This window comes from Stomoxys calcitrans, chromosome 5, assembly GCF_963082655.1.
Source record: "Stomoxys calcitrans chromosome 5, idStoCalc2.1, whole genome shotgun sequence".
NCBI classification, from domain to species: Eukaryota; Metazoa; Arthropoda; class Insecta; order Diptera; family Muscidae; genus Stomoxys; species Stomoxys calcitrans.
This window is the reverse complement of record NC_081556.1, coordinates 18,177,846-18,196,435: the sequence shown is the minus strand read 5'-3', so window position 1 is coordinate 18,196,435 and position 18,590 is coordinate 18,177,846. Positions and strand designations below refer to the sequence as shown.

General features: G+C 39.0%; 2 protein-coding genes across 5 annotated transcripts in view; one reads left to right on the top strand and one right to left on the bottom strand.

The window, feature by feature from the left end:
- The first annotated feature begins 2,479 nt into the window (after positions 1 to 2,479).
- Positions 2,480 to 6,095, top strand: LOC106084319 (uncharacterized). Of its 2 annotated transcripts, XM_059370378.1 has the most exons (4): positions 2,480 to 2,568; positions 2,685 to 2,804; positions 4,765 to 5,229; positions 5,292 to 6,095. In XM_059370378.1, exons 2-4 carry the CDS (start codon positions 2,744 to 2,746, stop codon positions 5,978 to 5,980), a joined length of 1,215 nt encoding a protein of 404 aa, XP_059226361.1. In that variant the 5' UTR covers positions 2,480 to 2,568; positions 2,685 to 2,743; the 3' UTR covers positions 5,981 to 6,095. The 2 variants fall into 2 exon arrangements, with proteins under 2 accessions (XP_059226361.1, XP_059226360.1); XM_059370377.1 differs by having other exon boundaries at positions 2,525 to 2,804.
- Positions 6,096 to 9,818: 3,723 nt separating this feature from the next.
- Positions 9,819 to 18,590, bottom strand: part of LOC106084337 (GATA zinc finger domain-containing protein 11) — a 46,014-nt gene continuing 37,242 nt past the window's right edge. The window contains exons 5-6 of one of the 3 annotated variants that reach the window (XM_013247942.2): positions 14,161 to 14,214; positions 9,819 to 10,822 (exon numbers count right to left, since the gene is read on the bottom strand). In XM_013247942.2, the coding sequence (XP_013103396.2) occupies positions 10,794 to 10,822; positions 14,161 to 14,214 (83 nt within the window). In that variant the 3' untranslated portion in view covers positions 9,819 to 10,793. The remainder of the gene's footprint in view (positions 10,823 to 14,160; positions 14,215 to 18,590) is intronic. The other 2 variants (XM_013247945.2, XM_013247946.2) reach the window with 2 other exon arrangements.

The window sequence follows — 18,590 nt, the reverse complement described above, 5'->3', positions numbered from 1 at the left end:
TGTGGACCAAAACAACCCACCATGCTGTTGTAAAAATTAATATCTACGACTGGTACTAGAAAATGTACCCAAGAAACCATAGGTTTAAAATCAAAGTCGAGCTTCAGGTTTTAACCCCCCCCCCCCCCCCCCCCCCCCCCACAGGACAAGTGACGTTCAGTTCCGCGATGGGGAGGTATACTAATTTCGTCATTCCGCTTGTAACACCTCGAAATATGCGTCTAAGACCCCAGCTTGATCGTCATAACATTTTAAGTCGATCTAGCAATATCCGTCCGTCTGTCGAATGCACGATAACTTTCGAAGGAGTAAAGCAAGGCTCTTGAAATTTTGCACAAATACTTCTTATTAGTGTGGGTCGGTTGGGATTGTAAATGGGCCATGTCGGTCCATATTTGATCTGGGGTCTTGAATTCTAGAGGACGCAATTCTTATCCGATTTGGATGAAATTTTGCACGTGATGTTTTGGCATCACTTCCAACAATTGTGCCAAGTATGATCTAAATCGGTTGATAACCTGATATAGCTGCCATATAAACCGACCTTGGGTCTTGACTTCTTCAACTTCTAGAGGGCGCAACTCGCGTCCGATTTGGCTGAAATCTAGCACGAAATGTTATGGTATGTCTCCCCTGGTATATCCGCCATATTAACCGATCTCCCGATTTGACTTCTTGAGCCTCTAGAGGGCACTATTCCTATCCGATTTGCATATGTCGTTTTGGTATGACTTCCAACAACTGTTTCAAGTATGGTCTAAATCGGTGAATAACCTGATATAGCTGCCATATAAACCGATCTCCCAGCTTGACTTTTTGAGCCTCTGGAGGGCGCAATTATTACTCGATTTGACTGAAATTTTGGAGGTGGTGTTTTTCTATGACTGGCGTTTTTATACCCTACGCCACTACTGTGGTACAGGGTATTATAACTTAGTGAATTAGTTTGTAACTCCCAAAAAGAAGAGAAATAGACCCATTTATAAGAATACCGATCAACTCAGTATCACTTTCTGATTCGTCATATGTATATTACCCGATTGTAACTTCTAGAGCCATTACAATCGCATTTTTTGACCAATCTTGCCAACATTTTGCACAACGCTTTTCTCGACGAGTACCACATTATCTGAGAAGTTTCCTCGAAATCGGTTTAGAATTCGATATAGCTCCCATATATATGTTCGTCAAGTTTTGGGTAATTTGCCACAATGTTGTCATTTGTGAACCGTAGTTATTACAGTTTGAATATATTTTCTCGAAATTTGATACGGATTGTTTGCCAACCCATCTGAAAACATCCGGCGAGGTCCATCAAAATTGTTTCAGAATTAGACATAGCTCCCACATTGTACCTATAGAGTAGGTGTAGGATATTATAAAGTCGGCACCGCCCGACTTTTGATTTTCCTTACTGGTTCTATTTGAAATGGTCATTCAAAGAACTTGTTTCAAACTCATATGCCCCCGCCAGGCCCCATTCTTACTCTTTTGGCAACCTTGGTGGCACAGTTTCGAATATCTATCTCAATAGGTTGCAATAGTTTGCAAGCTCGCCTGCTGTGTGAGTATCTGACGTTGGCCAGTCTTTGCAGCTTTTAGAATTCCCTTACTAAAGTCGTAAAGGCGCACAGGGCCTTTTGGCTTCTTTCATTCGAATTGCTCTGCCATGACAGTTCCGAATCTAGGACTAGGTCGAGGTTTTTCCCATCGTCCAAAGAAAACAGTTTATATTCTGGTATCTCCGTTTGTCATGCAAAAACTTTTCCCCAAAGAGGTGTCGCTCTGCGGCACGTCGTTCGGACTCGGCTATAAAAAGGAGGTCCCTTATTATTGAGCTTAAAATTGAATCGGGCAGCACTCATTGATTTGTGATTTACAATTTGCAATCTCCGTTCAAAGGGCAATAGTTTCATTTTCCTTGGTTTGTTCGGTTACGTCCATTCCGACAATCTTGCCATCCTTAACATTCAATAGGACTTTGTTTAGCACAATCACCGCTTTCTGACTACACTATCTCCCAAACCTGCGTTGATAATCGTTCACCGATAGATATTCGATCATATTTATAAGTTATTTAAGGCATCCTCGCTTCCAGTAGGCCACACGTCTCAACCTCCCGTACCACATTGTGGAGGTCCGTTAACACCGGCCTACTCTGTATGTATGTATGTTCTGCCTCACTGAAATTCAACCGTGTCAATTCCTCCCTATCTTTCTTCGATGAGGAAGTGACATAATTTCGCCCCACTCCAGATTTTCTTTCAAAACACTGTCCTAGACAGCCTGTCTGCGCCGTCGCTTAAGCAATGTACAATAGTTACCATGACGATTTTATTTTTATAAATATTACTTCCGTTACGTCTGCTGGGGTTTTTTTTCCACTTGCTAACTACCTCATGTTCTTATAATAACGCAGATACATTCATTAAACTTTTAGATAAATATATAACGTATTTTTAAATGCGCGTGTGTGTTTCATTTTAAATAAATATAAACAATGTAGACAAATGTTTTTATACAACGCGAGTGAACAGTAGTCAGTCATCTTTCTTTATAAGAGCAGTGGTGGGTCTACTGTCGTCGGAGCAACAATAATTCATGTTAAATTAAAAAAAAGAGAAAACAAAATAAAAGAAATAAAAAAGCAAAACAAAAAACTTTTAGTTGTTTTCATCTTTCAGATACTTTTGTACTTAAAGTTTAGAGTGACATTGAAGAGAGTAGTCAGTCGTGTAGCCAGATGTCGGTCGACGTGTTGAAGTTTTTATTTGCAATTGTACTTGCGTCAGCAGGTGTCTTAGGTAAGTTGAATCAAATATTTTTTGTTAACTTTTATTCTTCGTTAAATTGTGTTTTGAGTCATTGTGTGAAAATAGCTATTGAATTGGATTGTTATTGTGCATACAATGATGTAGTTGCGAGCAAAAATTTTCAAAAATTCTTTTGCCAAAGAGTTGCTTATGGTATTGCCAATTTTGTGTTTACATACATTTTTTGGTAAACTATTTATTGACCACACTCCAAAAGCTTTCATGTAAGCTTTGCCTTAAAAGAAACTCAACACAATTTCGTGGAGAGGCCTTTGTCACCGCAGAGAAAGCGAGGCCATCGAACTAAAACAAGTTTTTAAATAATTTCATTAGCCACACTAGACTACAGAAATTTCTTAAAAGACTTTCAACATAACAAAAAAAAAAATGAAGGAATACATCAAATTTTTAATTAAAGTATTAAAAAAGTAATAACGTGACAAACTTTTGATATCATTTATTCCAAAGATCATCGTTGATGAATTTTCTATACGAAAAAATCATCGTTAATGACTCTTCTATACGAAAAGATCAATGTTTATATTTTCTATACGAAAAGATCATCGTTAATGACTTTTCTATACGGAAAAATCATCGTTTATGACTTTTCTATACGAAAAAATCATCGTTGTTGATTTTTCTATACGAAAAAATCATCGTTGATGACTTTTCTATACGAAAAAATCATCGTTGATGACTTTTCAGTACGAAAAGATCATCATTTATGACTTTTTTATACGAAAAGATCATCATTTATGACTTTTCTTTACGAAAAGGTCATCGTCGATGACTGTTCTATGCAAAAAGATCCTTGTTGATGACTTTCCTAAACGAAAAGATCATCGTTGATGACTTTTCTATACGAAAAGATCATCGTTCATACAAAGAGATTACTGCGACAACTTTTCTATACGAAAATTTCATCATAGAAATCTTTGGAATACGAAAATATCCTTGTTGGTGGCTTTTCTATACGAAAGATCATCGTTGATGGCTATTCTATACGAAAAAATCATCGTTGATGCCTTTTCTATACGAAAAGATCATCGTTGATGACTTTTCTATACAAAAAGATCATCGTTGATGACTTTTTATATGAAAAGATCATTTTCGATATGAAGAGATCATTTTTGATGACTTTTCTATACGAAAAGATCATCGTTCATACAAAGAGATTACTGCGACAACTTTTCTATACGAAAATTTCATCATAGAAATCTTTGGAATACGAAAATATCCTTGTTGGTGGCTTTTCTATACGAAAGATCATCGTTGATGGCTATTCTATACGAAAAAATCATCGTTGATGACTTTTCTATACGAAAGATCATCGTTGATGGCTATTCTATACGAAAAAATCATCGTTGATGACTTTTCTATACGAAAAAATCATCGTTGATGACTTTTCTATACGAAAAGATCATCGTTGATGACTTTTCTATACAAAAAGATCATCGTTGATGACTTTTCTATACGAAAAGATCATCGTTGATGACTTTTCTATACGAAAAGATCATCGTTGATGACTTTTCTATACGAAAAGATCATCGTTGATGACTTTTCTACACGAAAAGATCATCATTTATTACTTTTCTTTACGAAAAGGTCATCGTCGATGACTTTTTTATACGAAAACATCATCGTTAGTGACTTTCCTAAACGAAAAGATCATTGTTGATGACTTTCTTAAACGAAAAGATCATCGTTGATGACATTTCTATACGAAAAGATCACCGTTAATTACTTTTCTATATGAAAATAGAATATTCGTCCATACAAAATGATCATCGTTTATGACTCTTTTCAGAACGGAAGTATCGTTTTCCATAAAAGCATTCCTGAGCATGTGTCATTAGGTATTTTTCATTGGTGGTTTTATTTTAAAAAGTACCCGTTTATGTAGTTTGACTTTCACATTACAACTAATGGCGTTTCATTTCTATTATTGCAGTCATTTCAGCTCAACCTTGCACCATAACATTACCGCAAGATATTAAAGGCTTTGCTCCCGTAATTCTTACAAAACCTAACAGTCAGTCTAACTATGGGATATTCAAGCCAACTGGTAAGGTAAACACCTTTGCCGAGGGGTCCTTGTTCCAGTTGACTTGCACTGGAAAAAATAATGTATTAAAATCGTTCGGTGTTGCCACTCTTCATCTTCAATGCAACAAAGAGGGAAAATTTGTTGATGCTAACAATAATGGTGTTGCTTTGAATACGTTGGAGTGTAATCTAATTCCAGACTCAATTTTGCAAATATCCACAACAAAATGTTCCAATGGCAAGGGTGTGATATATAAGGCTGGCATTGAGGTGGACAAAAACTTTTACCCAATTTTTGAAATATGCTATGATAAAAATACGGAGACAACTTTGTACACCCACAATACACTACATGGAGCCACCATGAGATGTAGGTATCCGTTGCAAGTGTTTTATATAGAAGATTTGACTTCAACTGGTTTTTACTTTTAGATAATATAGCAGAGAGTACCCGTCGCCCCTTCTTGGCTACAGGAATGAAACAAAATACCCGTAAGATAAATGATATCTACAAGAAGAAAAATCAATTCGAACGTTTTGAGAAATATTTTGGCAGTGGCCAAACCTTCATCGACGAAAATAAGAACTTTTTATCACGCGGCCATTTGACACCCGATGCCGATTTCATGTTTGGCTACGAGCAACTCTCTACGTATTACTATGCAAATGTTGCCCCACAATTTCAATCGATCAACAGTGGTAATTGGCTGAGAGTGGAAGAAATGTCACGCAATTTGGCCGCCGATTATGGTCAAGATATCGAATCGTACAATGGCTATTTTGGCATTGTACAATTTCCCAATGCTAATGGAGCCATGGTAAAGGTGTATTTGGATTCGAAAAATGAATTCTACATACCCAAATACTATTTCAAAGTATTAATGCGTAAATCTGCCGATGAGTCCATAGTCTTTGTCAATGTCAATAATCCTCACATCTCCAATGGCAAAGCGGAGGAGGTGTGCCCCAATGTGTGTCACAATGCGAGATTGGATCACAAGGACTTTACCACTCTATCGAAGGGATATACATTCTGTTGTACCTTGAATGATTTTAAGAAAGTCTATCCTAACTTGCCCAGCGAGGTGCAAGGCTCGAAACTGTTAAGTGCTTCCAAATAAATGACGAAGATGAAAACTTAATTTTTTTTAGTGCAGTTGGAATTGTAATTTATTAGTTAGTTCATTTAAGGTTAGAATGTTATTAAAAAGTGCAATAAAAAATCTTTAAAACAAACCAACCATTCTTTATCTCTGGATCTGCTTTGAACCTTTTTTTAGCTCACTCTTGTTGTTCAAAAAATATTTTGAGCATAGAAAGTAAACCAATGGAATGCGAGTCAGAACCTGAAGAGGACTCTGAGAGCTGCAACAAGAAAACATTTCCAAAAATATCAGAACCCGACTTCTCCATCACTAAAATCTTTACCAAGAATTAGAAACTGACTCCAATTTCTCGATCAATGTAAGCTTTCCCAAAGTAGTGGAAGCTGATAACGGCTTTTCCGCTTTTTCAAGGTAGAAGAAGCTGAACCCGATTTCGCAATCAATGGCAGCTGTTATAAGGTAACGCAAGTTGAAACCGTTTTCTCCACAAGTGTAAGCTTTCCCAGGGTAGTGGTAGCTGATCCCGACTTCTCCACCAATATAAGCTTTACCATTTACCAAAGTAATGGAAGCTGAAACCGAGTTCTACACCAATGTAAGCTTCACTAAGGTAATGGAAGATGAATGTAATTTTTCCCATGTTTGCGGAAGTTAAACCAGACGTCTTCATCAATGTAAGCTTTCCTCAGGTAGTGGAAGCTAAAACCAACTTCACTATCAGAGAAAGTTTTCCCTGGGTTGTGGGAACTGAACCCAACTTCCCCACCAGTGCGAGTTTTCCTAATGGAAGCTATTCTAAGGTAATGCAAGTTCAAGCCGTTTTCTCTACAAATGTAAGCTTTCCCAGGGTAGTGGTAGCTGATCTACCAATGTAAGCTTTACCATTTACCAAAGTAATGGAAGCTGAAACCGAGTTCTCCACCAATTTAAGCTTCGAAAGTTAGTGGAAGCTGATTCTGACTTCTCCAACAATGTAAGCTTCACCAAGGTAATGGAAGATGAACCCATCTTCTCCACCAATGTAATTTTTGCCATGGTATTGGAAGCTGAACCCGTCATCTACACCAATGTAAGCTTGCATAAGGTAGTGGAAGCTAAAACCATATTTTCTATCAGTGAAAGCTTTCGCATGGCTGTGAAAGCTGAACCTAACTTCTCCCCCAATGGAATGCATGGTAGTAGAAGCAGAACCCGATTTTTTCGATCATTGCACTCTTTTCCTAGGTAATGAAAGCTGAAGCCATCTTCTCTACCAGTGCAAGCTTTCCCAGGATAGTGGAAGATGAATCCGACGTCTCTACCCATGTAAGTAGTGGAAGCTAAAACCATCTTCACTATCAGTGTAAGCGTTCCCAAAATAATGGAAGCTTTCCCAGGGTTGTTAAAGCTGAACCCAACTTTTCCATTAATGTATGCTTTCCCAAGGTAGTGGTAGCTGAACTCGACTTCTTCAGTGTAAGTTTTCCCAATTTAGTGGAACCTGAACCAGACCACTTGATTAATTTAAGCTTTACCATGATCTTGAGAGCTGAACCTGAAGCAGGGTCGAGAAATCCAATTCAAATCTAAAGAGAATCTTGATTTTTTCACTAAAGATGACAAAATTTTTGTCCGGAAAAATATCGGAAGAGGATCCAATGCAGTAGAAGAAATTCTAGATGGAATTCAACAGTGGAAAACAATAATGTTGGCGTGCCTGATGGAGAAGGAAGTTCACAAGCCACGAAAGATAGCCAGGTGACTAATACATAAAATATCATACAATAGGTGAAGGTTAAGTTAGATTAGTGGGTACTCTTCACTTGAAGACTTTAGGTTCATCAATCCCATGGCAGCCGGTTGTACGTACCGGATTGACCCGACAAAGTCCTTCATCGGCATTGGCTACCGCTTCAGTATACAACACACTGCTACAACAACAACAACCTTAGGTTCATTTTGTTCACCTAGATGATAGTAGAAGAGAAGACGATGGAGAACAATTTTATAAACATCACAGAACGATACAGACATCAAAAATTGTCCAGTCAGCCTATTCAGGCTTCTACAGACCGATAAGATGGCTAAGAGCCTGTAGGTAATCCAGGGTGGTCATCCATTATCCTGTGTCTTCTCCTCACGATTGCGGGGCAGTGACACAACAGGAGCTCGACCGTCTTAAACTACTCCTCGTCATCGCATATCCTGCAAAAGTCTGCCTCTCCTGCACCCACCGCGACGTCAGGATCTGACGTTGCAATTGCCATTCAGGACTGCACTCAGCGAGACGTCAAAGATCTGACATTGCAATTACCATTGAGGACTCCTTATAGCAGTCCTAAGGGATGGTTCTCCCAACTATAGGATAAGCGACGCCCTGCTTCGCAAAATACTCGGCATTTGGCATTTGACTCCCTACTACCTACAGTACCAGCCCACGACTTATTCGAGCCGTCAGAGGAGTTCTCACCGATTCCATAAACAGATCTGCGGCAATCAGTGATCCACTCCTGGTCAGCTCGTCGGCCACTTCGTTTCCTGCCACACCTTGATGGACTGGCACCCAGCAGAACCTGACAGCCTATTCCACGGTTCGAAGAGGCTTCATACTGCTTCTAACCAGTTTTGACCTAGCGAGGGCCGACGCCAGAGCTTTCAGCGCCGCCTGAATGTCCACTTGTATCGTGACAGTCAGATCTGGTCGCCGCTCCCGCATCATCATTATTTCCAGTGACTTCACGATCGCGAAGACCTCCTCCTGAAAAACACTGCACCCATCGAGAAGTCTATAAGATTCTCTGATTCCAAGGAATGCAATGAGGACTCCTGCTCCAGTGCCCGCAAGATATGAAAAGGAGGTCATAAATGTAAATGTTCCCCGACACACCTTGATGGCTTGATGATTGTATGACACCTTATGGTACCCCAAAAACACGAAATTGATACAAAATTTTTGTGTCAAATAACCTAACCATCCCAAAAACCAACCGGGCGGACATGTCTAGCGATTGGGACAATCAATTATCAAATGAAAGGTATTTTAGAGTCGAGTACGAACTTGGTATACAAATTTCGCCCAAAGTGTTCAGGGGGGTCCTCCGACCCTCCAAAAAATCCACCAATGATAGGTATTCAAAAGTAGAGTACAAATCTGGCATAAAAATGTATTCCTTGGTGTCTGCGGGGCCTCCCCACCCTCGTACGAACATGTTTACCAATTGGGACAATATTCGAAAGGTATTTAAGAGTAGAGTACGAACTTGGTGTACAAAAACACCCCAACAGGACTCTTTCACCGCTTTGAGCAATATGGGTATCAAATGAAAGGTATTTAAAGGTAGAGTACAAATCTGATAGGCCACCCCACCGCCTAAAACCCCTCCGTAGGGCATATTTGCCAGTTGGGACAATATGGATTTCAATTAAAAGGTATTTAAAAGTAGAATAAGAATCTGATGTACAAATTTATTCATTGGTATCTGAGGCGCCTCCCCACCCCCCAAAACCCCACTGCAGAGGTTTTTTAAATATCAAATGCGTGACCGGCAGTAATAGGCAAACATAGATAATAGCACATTAAAATAGCACTCAAAAATAAATCCTAATATATCCCAGTCTAGTGAAGCCGCTGAGCCTTTCGCCTTATTGAAGAGTCTTTTGCAGCCCTTACTTAGATCAAACTGTTATGTGGATCACCATGGCGATCATCGCCCTTGGTTTGGTTCTACTTATCTGTTCTCTATGGCTACTTTCTCTCCACTTATGAAAAATAGAAATTTTTGATTTCTTAGCTTTTAAACATTTTATTGAAATTTTCCAAATTTGAAGTTCATTATACATTTTTTTCAAAATTTCCAACCATATCGGTTTCTTAAGTGTTAATTTTCATGTCTGTAGTAATTGGATATGTGGCAAATGTAAATGTATGAGAAATTTATTTAAATCTCCATTTGAAAATGTACATACATGTGTATCAAAAATCTATAAACTTTAAATATTTCCTTCGGGGATGGGGGTGTATATTGTTGGGATTTGTTTCGTTGTTTTAAAGCTTAGCTGACCTTTAATAATATCTCTAACCATAAACTTAATTATGTACAATAAATGATAATTACAGTTAATATATACTATACATGAATAAATAATTTTAATGTACACTATGAATTAAAAATACAAAGTCTTTTACTTAATCGAAATAATTTCTTATATTTTCTAAATAGTATAGATTTTTATTAACAATTATTATTTTTAAAAATCACATAAGCTGCCAGCAGCTTTTTTCAGTAGGTATATGATATTCTCTTAAGATATAAACCTACAACTACATATGTATGTATATATAGACTTTATTCAGTTTAATCATTTATCTATAATCTTAGCATATGATCATATACATATAGGTATGGCTATATAAAATAGATTTCTAATAAAATAAAAAAAAAAAAACTTTTCGTTGCATATTTAGATCTATAACAAAGCAAAATGAATTATTTCGTTCGAGAATTTCTGTAGCTTTAAATATTTCACAAAATCCAGATAAACGTCATTCACCAAGGTAGCCACAGTTTCTTGGACTCAGAAATTTAGCTTGCCACAGCTTTCACTCCACTTTTTCTCTCGCCTTGTAGCTTTTCACCAAAGCATTGCCATGGCTTTTCACAGCATACCAAAAAGCTTTGCATTTACAGGTGAGCTTAGAAGCATAATATCATGAGATTATAGAGCTGCTCTCTCATAATTTCCATTTGTCTCAGCTTATTTGCTGAAAATCCACAATGACATAAACACAGAGATCAAAACGCCCCGTTATATTTTGGTAATACAGACGTTATGATCTTTTGTCATTGGGTCATGACACAATCCAAGAATGGATGATTCCTGTAAAGAAGAGAAAGGAAAAAGTTGAAAACCAAGTATAATACAGTAGCATTTGTTTAAATTTAAGGTTATGTATGCGCTCCACCATAGGTTAGGAGTACATAAACTTTGTTATTGTTTTTGTAGCACCTCGGAAGGTTACGATAAGAACGAGCAAATTATCGGATATGACTTTGGTTTCGTTTCGCAGGCTAATGTGAAATATTTGTGAAATGAGATAGATTTCGCCAAAAAAATCTGTGAAAGCAATGTGAATTCCTCCTTATGCTGAAAATACACCTTAAAATCACAAAAAAAACTATTCCAAAACCACTTTTGGTTTTTTTTATTTGTATCATTAGTTTTTGGGTTAAAAAATTACTTAAGCGTGCGCTAAATTGAGATTTAAACCGTGCCAAGTTCGGCCGTGACGAATCTTATATACCCTCCACCATGGGTCGCATCTGTCGAGTTCTTTGCACGGTATCTCTTTTTAGGCAAACTAAGAATAATGAATAAGAACTGTTATACTATTGCAGCTATATCAAGTTATAGTCCGATTCGGACCACAAATGACTTGAAATTTATTTGGGAGCTGTATGAAGCTATTGTTCGATTCAAACCATATTGGACACGTATGTTGAAAGCCATGAGAGAAGCCGTTGTACAAAATTTCTGCCAAATCGGATGAGAATTGAGCCCTCCAGCGGCTCAAGAAGTCAAGATCCAAGATCGGTTTATAGGGCAGATATATCAGGTTATGTACCGATTTGCGTCATACTTAGCACAGTTATTGGAAGTCATAACAGAAAACATAGAGCAAAATTCCAGCCAAATCGGATGAGAATTGCGCCCTCCAGCGGCTCAAGAAGTCAAGATCCAAGAGATCGGTTTATATGGCAGCTACACAAGATTATGAACCGATTTGAATCATACTTTGCATAGTTGTTGGAAGTGATACCAAAATTACAGCCAAATTGGATAAGAATTGCGACCTCTAAAAGCTGAAGAAGTCAAGACCCATGCTCGGTTGATATGGCGGCTATATGAGGTTATGAACCGATTTGAACCATACTTGTCATAGTTGTTGGAAGTGATACCAAAACACCAAGTGCAAAATTTCAGTTCAATCGGACGAGGATTGTGCTCTCTAGAGGTTTAAGAAGTCAAGCCAATATCGGTTTATATGGGATGGTGGAGGGTATAAAAAAAACATCTACAATTTGGTTTCAATTGTTTTTTTACTTATTGTCAAAAATGTTGGGGTTGACATTATCAGCTGATCTGGTATGTTCGAAAATGTTGTTGCTGTTGCTCGATTTATCAAGCCAGTCAAAATATTTCAACGGCGCCGATATCTTTGTGTGCAGACGAGCCGTCGTAAAGAACCATATGTTCCGTTCCTAGTAAAGCTTCTATGTGACCAAGCTCGTTCTGGTCCAAAGGACCGATCGTCATGGGGACAAGGTGGTCATTAGTTATTCAAAGGCGCCAATAACTCGCCTTGTCATATAGAGCATCATATATGCTAGAGCCGGTGCCACCCGGCCTCTCACTGAGACTCTCCGCTCCTTACCGCTGATTGTCCGCGACTGCCGTTGCAGCTACTCCATATGTCGTATTACACTATCCGCAACCTATGGACGTGTCCGGTAGCTCGCAGCAAAGCTTCTCGTGACAGCAATGAACACCACACAGATCGGACCTTAATATTCCAGCCTGTGTGGTGCTCATAGTTATCCCGGGCCGGTCTTAGTCTTTCTAAGATTTTTTACAAGCCCGTTGGCTCTCGCACAACCAGACAGCATCGTCAACGTCCCCGAAACGAGGTCCGTAATAGGAGAGAGAAATGGTGGCCGATTCCCCTCTCTACCCGTTATCATGAGAAGTTCAGTGGAATGCTCCGTAGATATACGGGGTAACTGCAATTGCAGTCACGGACATTCAGCAATATCGAGTGGAAAGTCTCAGAAAGACGACGGGCGATTGAATGCTGTGTGCCTATATGACAAGGCGAGTAATTGCCGTCTGTAAATAACCCCTGGCCACCATGTGCTGCCGTCTCTGTCCGTCCGTCTGTGGAAATTACAATAACGGTCGAACGCATAAAACTAGCCGCCTGCAATTATGCAAAGATGCTCCTTATCGTTGGGGATTGCGAAAGGCTCATACCGGTTCAGGTTTGAAAATAGCTCCCATGTAAACCGATGGTCCGATTTGACTTATTGAGACCCTGGAAGCCTCAATTGTTATCCGATTTGGTTGGAATTTTGAACAGAACAGGTTTTGTTATGACTTCGAACAACCGTGCCAACTAGACAGGTTGGATCTTTGAGTCATCATGAGAAGTTCAGGTGAGAGCTACGGAGCGCGATCACAGGTTCCCTAGATATACAGGGTAACTGCAATTGCAGTCGCGGACACTCAGCAGTCTCGAGTCTGAGATTCTCCATAGGGACGACGGGGGGCTTTGCTTTTGATTGAGTACTGATTGAATATATGACAAGGCGCGTAATTGCCGTCTGTAAATAACCAATGGCCACCATGTGCTGCTGTTTCTGTCCCTCCGTCCCAGTGTCCGCACATCTGTGGAAATCACAATAATGGTCGAACGCGTAAAGCTAGTCACCTGAAATTTTGCAAAGAAGCTGTGGGTCATTGGGAATTGATCCATATCGGTTTAGATTTGGATAAAGCTCTCATACAAACCGATGTCTCAATTTGACTTCTTGAGACTCTGGAACCCGCAATTGTTATACGATTTGGCTGACATTTTGCAAAGAGTGCATTGTTATGACTTTCAACAAACATCCCAAGTACGGTTAAAATCGGTCTATAACTTGATATAGCTCCTATATAAACCAATCTCTCGATTTTACAACTTATGCCCCTGGAAACCGTAATTTTTATACGATATGGGTGAAAACTGTACCAAGTACGCTTCATATCGGTCTATAACTTGATATAGCCCCCATATAAACCGATCTCTCGATTAGTGTACTTCGCCCTCTAGAAGCTTCACTTTCTGCCTGATTTGGCAGAAATTTGGTACGTAAAATACACATATGTCTTCAGCTTAGTTCATTTGTAGAATTTTTTTGCGGAACCCATAGAGGTAGGTTTCCAAGATTCCGCCTGGTCGAGGACTCCGAATCATCCCATTTAATCTACACTAACACGCTGCACTGGCCTTTAAAGTTCATTCTTCATCCATTCATGGATAGTCCATTCTAGGACTATCCATCCAATCTAAACTAAACTGTGATGGGCTTTAAAGATTTCTCTTCCTCCGACCTTTATATGCCTATTTACGGGAATGTTTTCCAAAAAAAAAACGTGTAAATATTTGTTGTACTTACTATTTTCACCAGGTGATAAAGTTATATGTATATCTTCTCTACTAAGTACTGGTTCTTGAAAATATAGTAAACGAAAATAAAAACCCAAAAATTAATTTGTGTATTTATTTATAGGTAATTAAATTTAGGGCGCACGAAAACTTTTTTTTTTAATTACAGACGCAACAATTAACATGCTTTTACTAATTTGCAAAAAATTTACCAACAAACGCTCATGCGAAAATAAGTCAAATTTTCATTTACACAATATTTTCTTACAGTACCGGAAAGATCTGGTCATTACATAAATTTTCGTAAGACCACCCCATAAAAGTCGTAACAAGTTTTTTATTTGGTGCGATAGCACTGTAACGCCTTCTGAGTTTTGGATTATTTAGAGCAAGTATGTTCATTAGTCCCTAGTCCGCACCTCTCGACTTAAAAATTTGTATACCCAATCTACTTAGATTAGTATTCCGTTCCTTCATTCCGTTTGCAACTTACTTTACATTCCTTTAATTGGCTATGACAGAACATTTGTCCCACTAGCCGAACGTAGAATAGCGTTCCAAGCGCCTCGATCTTCTGCGCTCATTCTAAAATCTCTGAGACCAAGTTTTAAGGTGTCTCCCACCACTTGATCTTTCCATCGGGCTTTTGGTCTTCCCGGTTTGCGTGTACCACCGTGTTTGCCTTCAAAAGACTTCTTTGCAGGAGCTTCTTCATCCATTCTGACAACATGCCCTAGCCAACGCAGCCGTTGTATTTTGATGCGTGTAACTATGCTATCGTCGTCATAAAACTCATACAGCTCGTGGTTCATACGTCGCCTATATTCTCCATTAACGTAAACTGGTCCATATATTTCACGAGGAATCTTTCTCTCAAATACTCCAAGCACTGACTCATCTGCTTTCACAAGTACCCATGCCTCAGAACCATATAACAACACGGGTAGTATCAGTGTCTTGTATAGTGTAATCTTTGTCTGTCGAGAGGTGGCCTTGTTTCTAAACTGCTACTTAGTTCAAAGTAGCATCTGTTTGCCAGTATTATTCTTCGCTTTATCTCAAAACTGGTGTCATTCGTTTCGGTTACGGCGGTGCCGAGGTAGATAAAGTTACTGACTATCTCAAAGTTGTGGTTCCCAACTTCTCCATTTTCTTTATCCGCTCGGTTGTACAAGACTTTTTTAGAGTTGAAACCATCCATTTCGTCTTATCTCCATTTACTACCAGACCCATTTTCACTGACTCTTTCGGTTCTTTCACAGGCAGCAGTTACTACTTCCAATGTCGATGTCGTCGGCATAGACGAGTAGCATGTGTTCTCTTGTGATTAGTGTGCCATATCTATTCACATCTGCATTTCGTATAATCTTCTCCAGCAGGATATTAAAGAGATCACACGATAGGCTACTAAAGGGGAATCGAAAGCGGCTTTGTAGTCCACAAAGAGATGGTAGGTGTTCATTTGTCCTTCTCGGGTCTTTTCCAGGATTTGTCGCAGTATGAATATCTGGTCCAGGGTAGATTTACCAGGCCTATAGCCGCATTGGTAGGGGCCAATTATCGTATTGACTCTAGGTTTTAATCTTTCACACGCGGTGGGGAGGAGACTTATTCCTCTGTAATTGGCACATTCCGGTTTAGCACCTCGAATTATTAATCTGCAATTCCATAAAGTAAATATATTCTGGATCGTCTCGACATTCTGAGTCGAACTAGCCACCTCCGTCTGTTCGTCGAAATCTCGATAGAGGTCGAACGCCAGTTTTGCACAGATACTTCTTATTGATGTAGGTTTTTCAAATGGGCCATATCGATTCAGATTTGGATATGCAAATTTTGCCCATGAACATTCCACTAAGCAACAGGGGCAAACTTCTCACATATCAATGAGTGCAGTCCGATTCAAGTTTTGAGCTCACTGTTAAGGGGCCTCCTTTTTATAGTCGAGTCCAAACGGTGTGCCGCAGTGCGACACCTCTTTGAAGAGAAGTTTTACATGACATAGTACCTCTCAAATGTTGCCAGCATTAGGAGGGGAAAACCACTGCTGAAAATTTTTTCTGATGGTCTCGCCAGGATTCAAACCCAGGCGTTCAGCGTCATAGGCAGATTTGGATATAGCCCCTATATAAACCGATCCCCCGATTTGAATTCTTGAGCCCTTAGAAGCCTAAATTTGCATCCGATTTGGCTGTTATTTGGAACAAAGTCTTGCGTTATTATTTCCAACATCCATGCTAAGCATAAACCGAACCCCCGATTTTACTTCTTGAGTTCCTAGAAGCCTCAATTTGGAACAAAGACTTGAGTCATACTTCCAACATCTGTGCCAAGTATGATCCGAATCGGTTTATAAACATATTTAGCCCCATATAAACCGATCGCCGGATTTGACTTCTTAAGCCCTAACAAGACTAATTTTTCACCTGATTTGGCGGAAATTTGGTGCAAAACCCTATCTTATGACTTACAACATACGTGCCAAGTTTTTCCGAATAGGTCAATATGGTGATTAAAGATGTGCGCTTGAGTGATTTTCCACTCACGCACGACTTTTAATGTCGACTCACGTTCACGCACGACTCACGAGACAATCACAACTCACGGGGTACTCAGGATTCGCGAGAAAATCACCACTCAAGAGACAATTACGTCTCACGAGAAAAACTCACGAATCAAACAAATATTTTTCCAAGAAGAGAATAATAATTTTTTTTAATATGTCTCAAATCATACAGCATTTGAACTTGCGAATGTCAATGTCAAAAAGGTATCAGCCCTGCATAACCACTTACTTGCTCTTTCAATTTTTATGCATCTGTACACAGATTCATGCAAAAAATTTGGTTAGGCTTTAGTCGTGATTTTCTCGTGAGTCGTGAACATCTCGTAAGTGGCTCGCCAATCGTGATTTTACTCACCCACTCAGCGCACTCACGAAGAATTTTAATTCAATGACTGTCACGCACACACGTGATTGCCTTTGGATCTCACTCACGAATTACGTGACACGACAACTCACGACTCATGTGCACACCTTTAATGGTGATATAGGTACCGATATGACTTCTTGAGACCAAAATAATTCAAATACAAACTCAGTTAATCAGGGTACATTTTTAGCGGAATCTATGGTGGTGGGTACCCAAGATTCGGCCCAGCCGAACTTGACGCGCTTTTACTTGTTTTTATACCCACAGGATGATGGTCGAACGCCTAAAGCTAGCCGCTTTAAATTTTGCACAGATACTTAATATTGGGATCGGTATTGTAGGTCGTTGGGGATTGCAAATGGGCCATATCAGTTCAAATTTAGATATAGCTCTCATATAAACCGATCTCACTATTTGACTTCTTGAGTGCTTGGAAGCAACAATTTTTGTCCGATTTGGATGACATTTTGCATGCAGTGTTCTGTTATAGCTGCGATACAAACCGATCTGATCTGATGTAGCTGCGATACAAACCGAACTGGGATCTTGACTTCTTGAGCCTCTAGAGGGCGCAATTATTATTCGATTTGGCTTAAATTTGGTACAAGGGCTTCTCCTATGACCTTCAACATGCGTTTTAAATATGGTTTAATTGGGTCTATAGCCTCTGTATCAGCCTGATACAGCTCCCCTATAATCTGATCTCCCGATTATACTTCTTGATCCCCTAAAGGGCGCAATTTTTATCCGATTTTACACAATGACTTCTAGTATGGTTTCCAACATTCAATTCAATTATGGTCCGAATCGGATCATAACTTGATATAGCTACAATTGCATAACAATTCGTTTATTTTATTCTTTATTTGCTTAAAAAGAGAAATCGACAAATGCGATCCATGGTGGTGGGTATATAAGACTTAACACGCGTTTACTTGTTCTTCCAGTTCTTTCGATATTCGAAATTTTTCTATTGAAGGTACAGGTCGCAAAGTTTAAAGTTTCAACATGTGTGCAAACTTTTATCAAAATCGGTTCAGTTTTAGCACGCGTTTATTTGTTCTTCCGGTTCTTTCGATATTCGAATTTTTTCTAACCAAGGTACAGGTCGCAAAGTTTAAAGTTTCAACATGTGTGCAAACTTTTATCAAAATTGATTCAGTTTTAGATATAGCTCCCATATATATTTTTCATCCGATATGGTCTTTTAAGGATGTATTAGCCACGATTTTGTCCGATCTTTACAAAATGTTGCAAAAGATGTTCTATTTAATGTTATAAAATGTGTGCGAAATTTTATCAAAGTTACATCAGTCTTAGGTATAGCTCCCACATATATCTTGCATCCGATATGACCATAGCCATCATTTTGGTCCGATCTTCACAACATTTTGCACAAGATGTTCTATTTAAAGTTTCAACATGTGTACAAAATTTTATCAAAATCGGTTCAGTTTTAGATATAGCTCCCATATATATCTTTCATCCGATATAGATATAGTTCCAT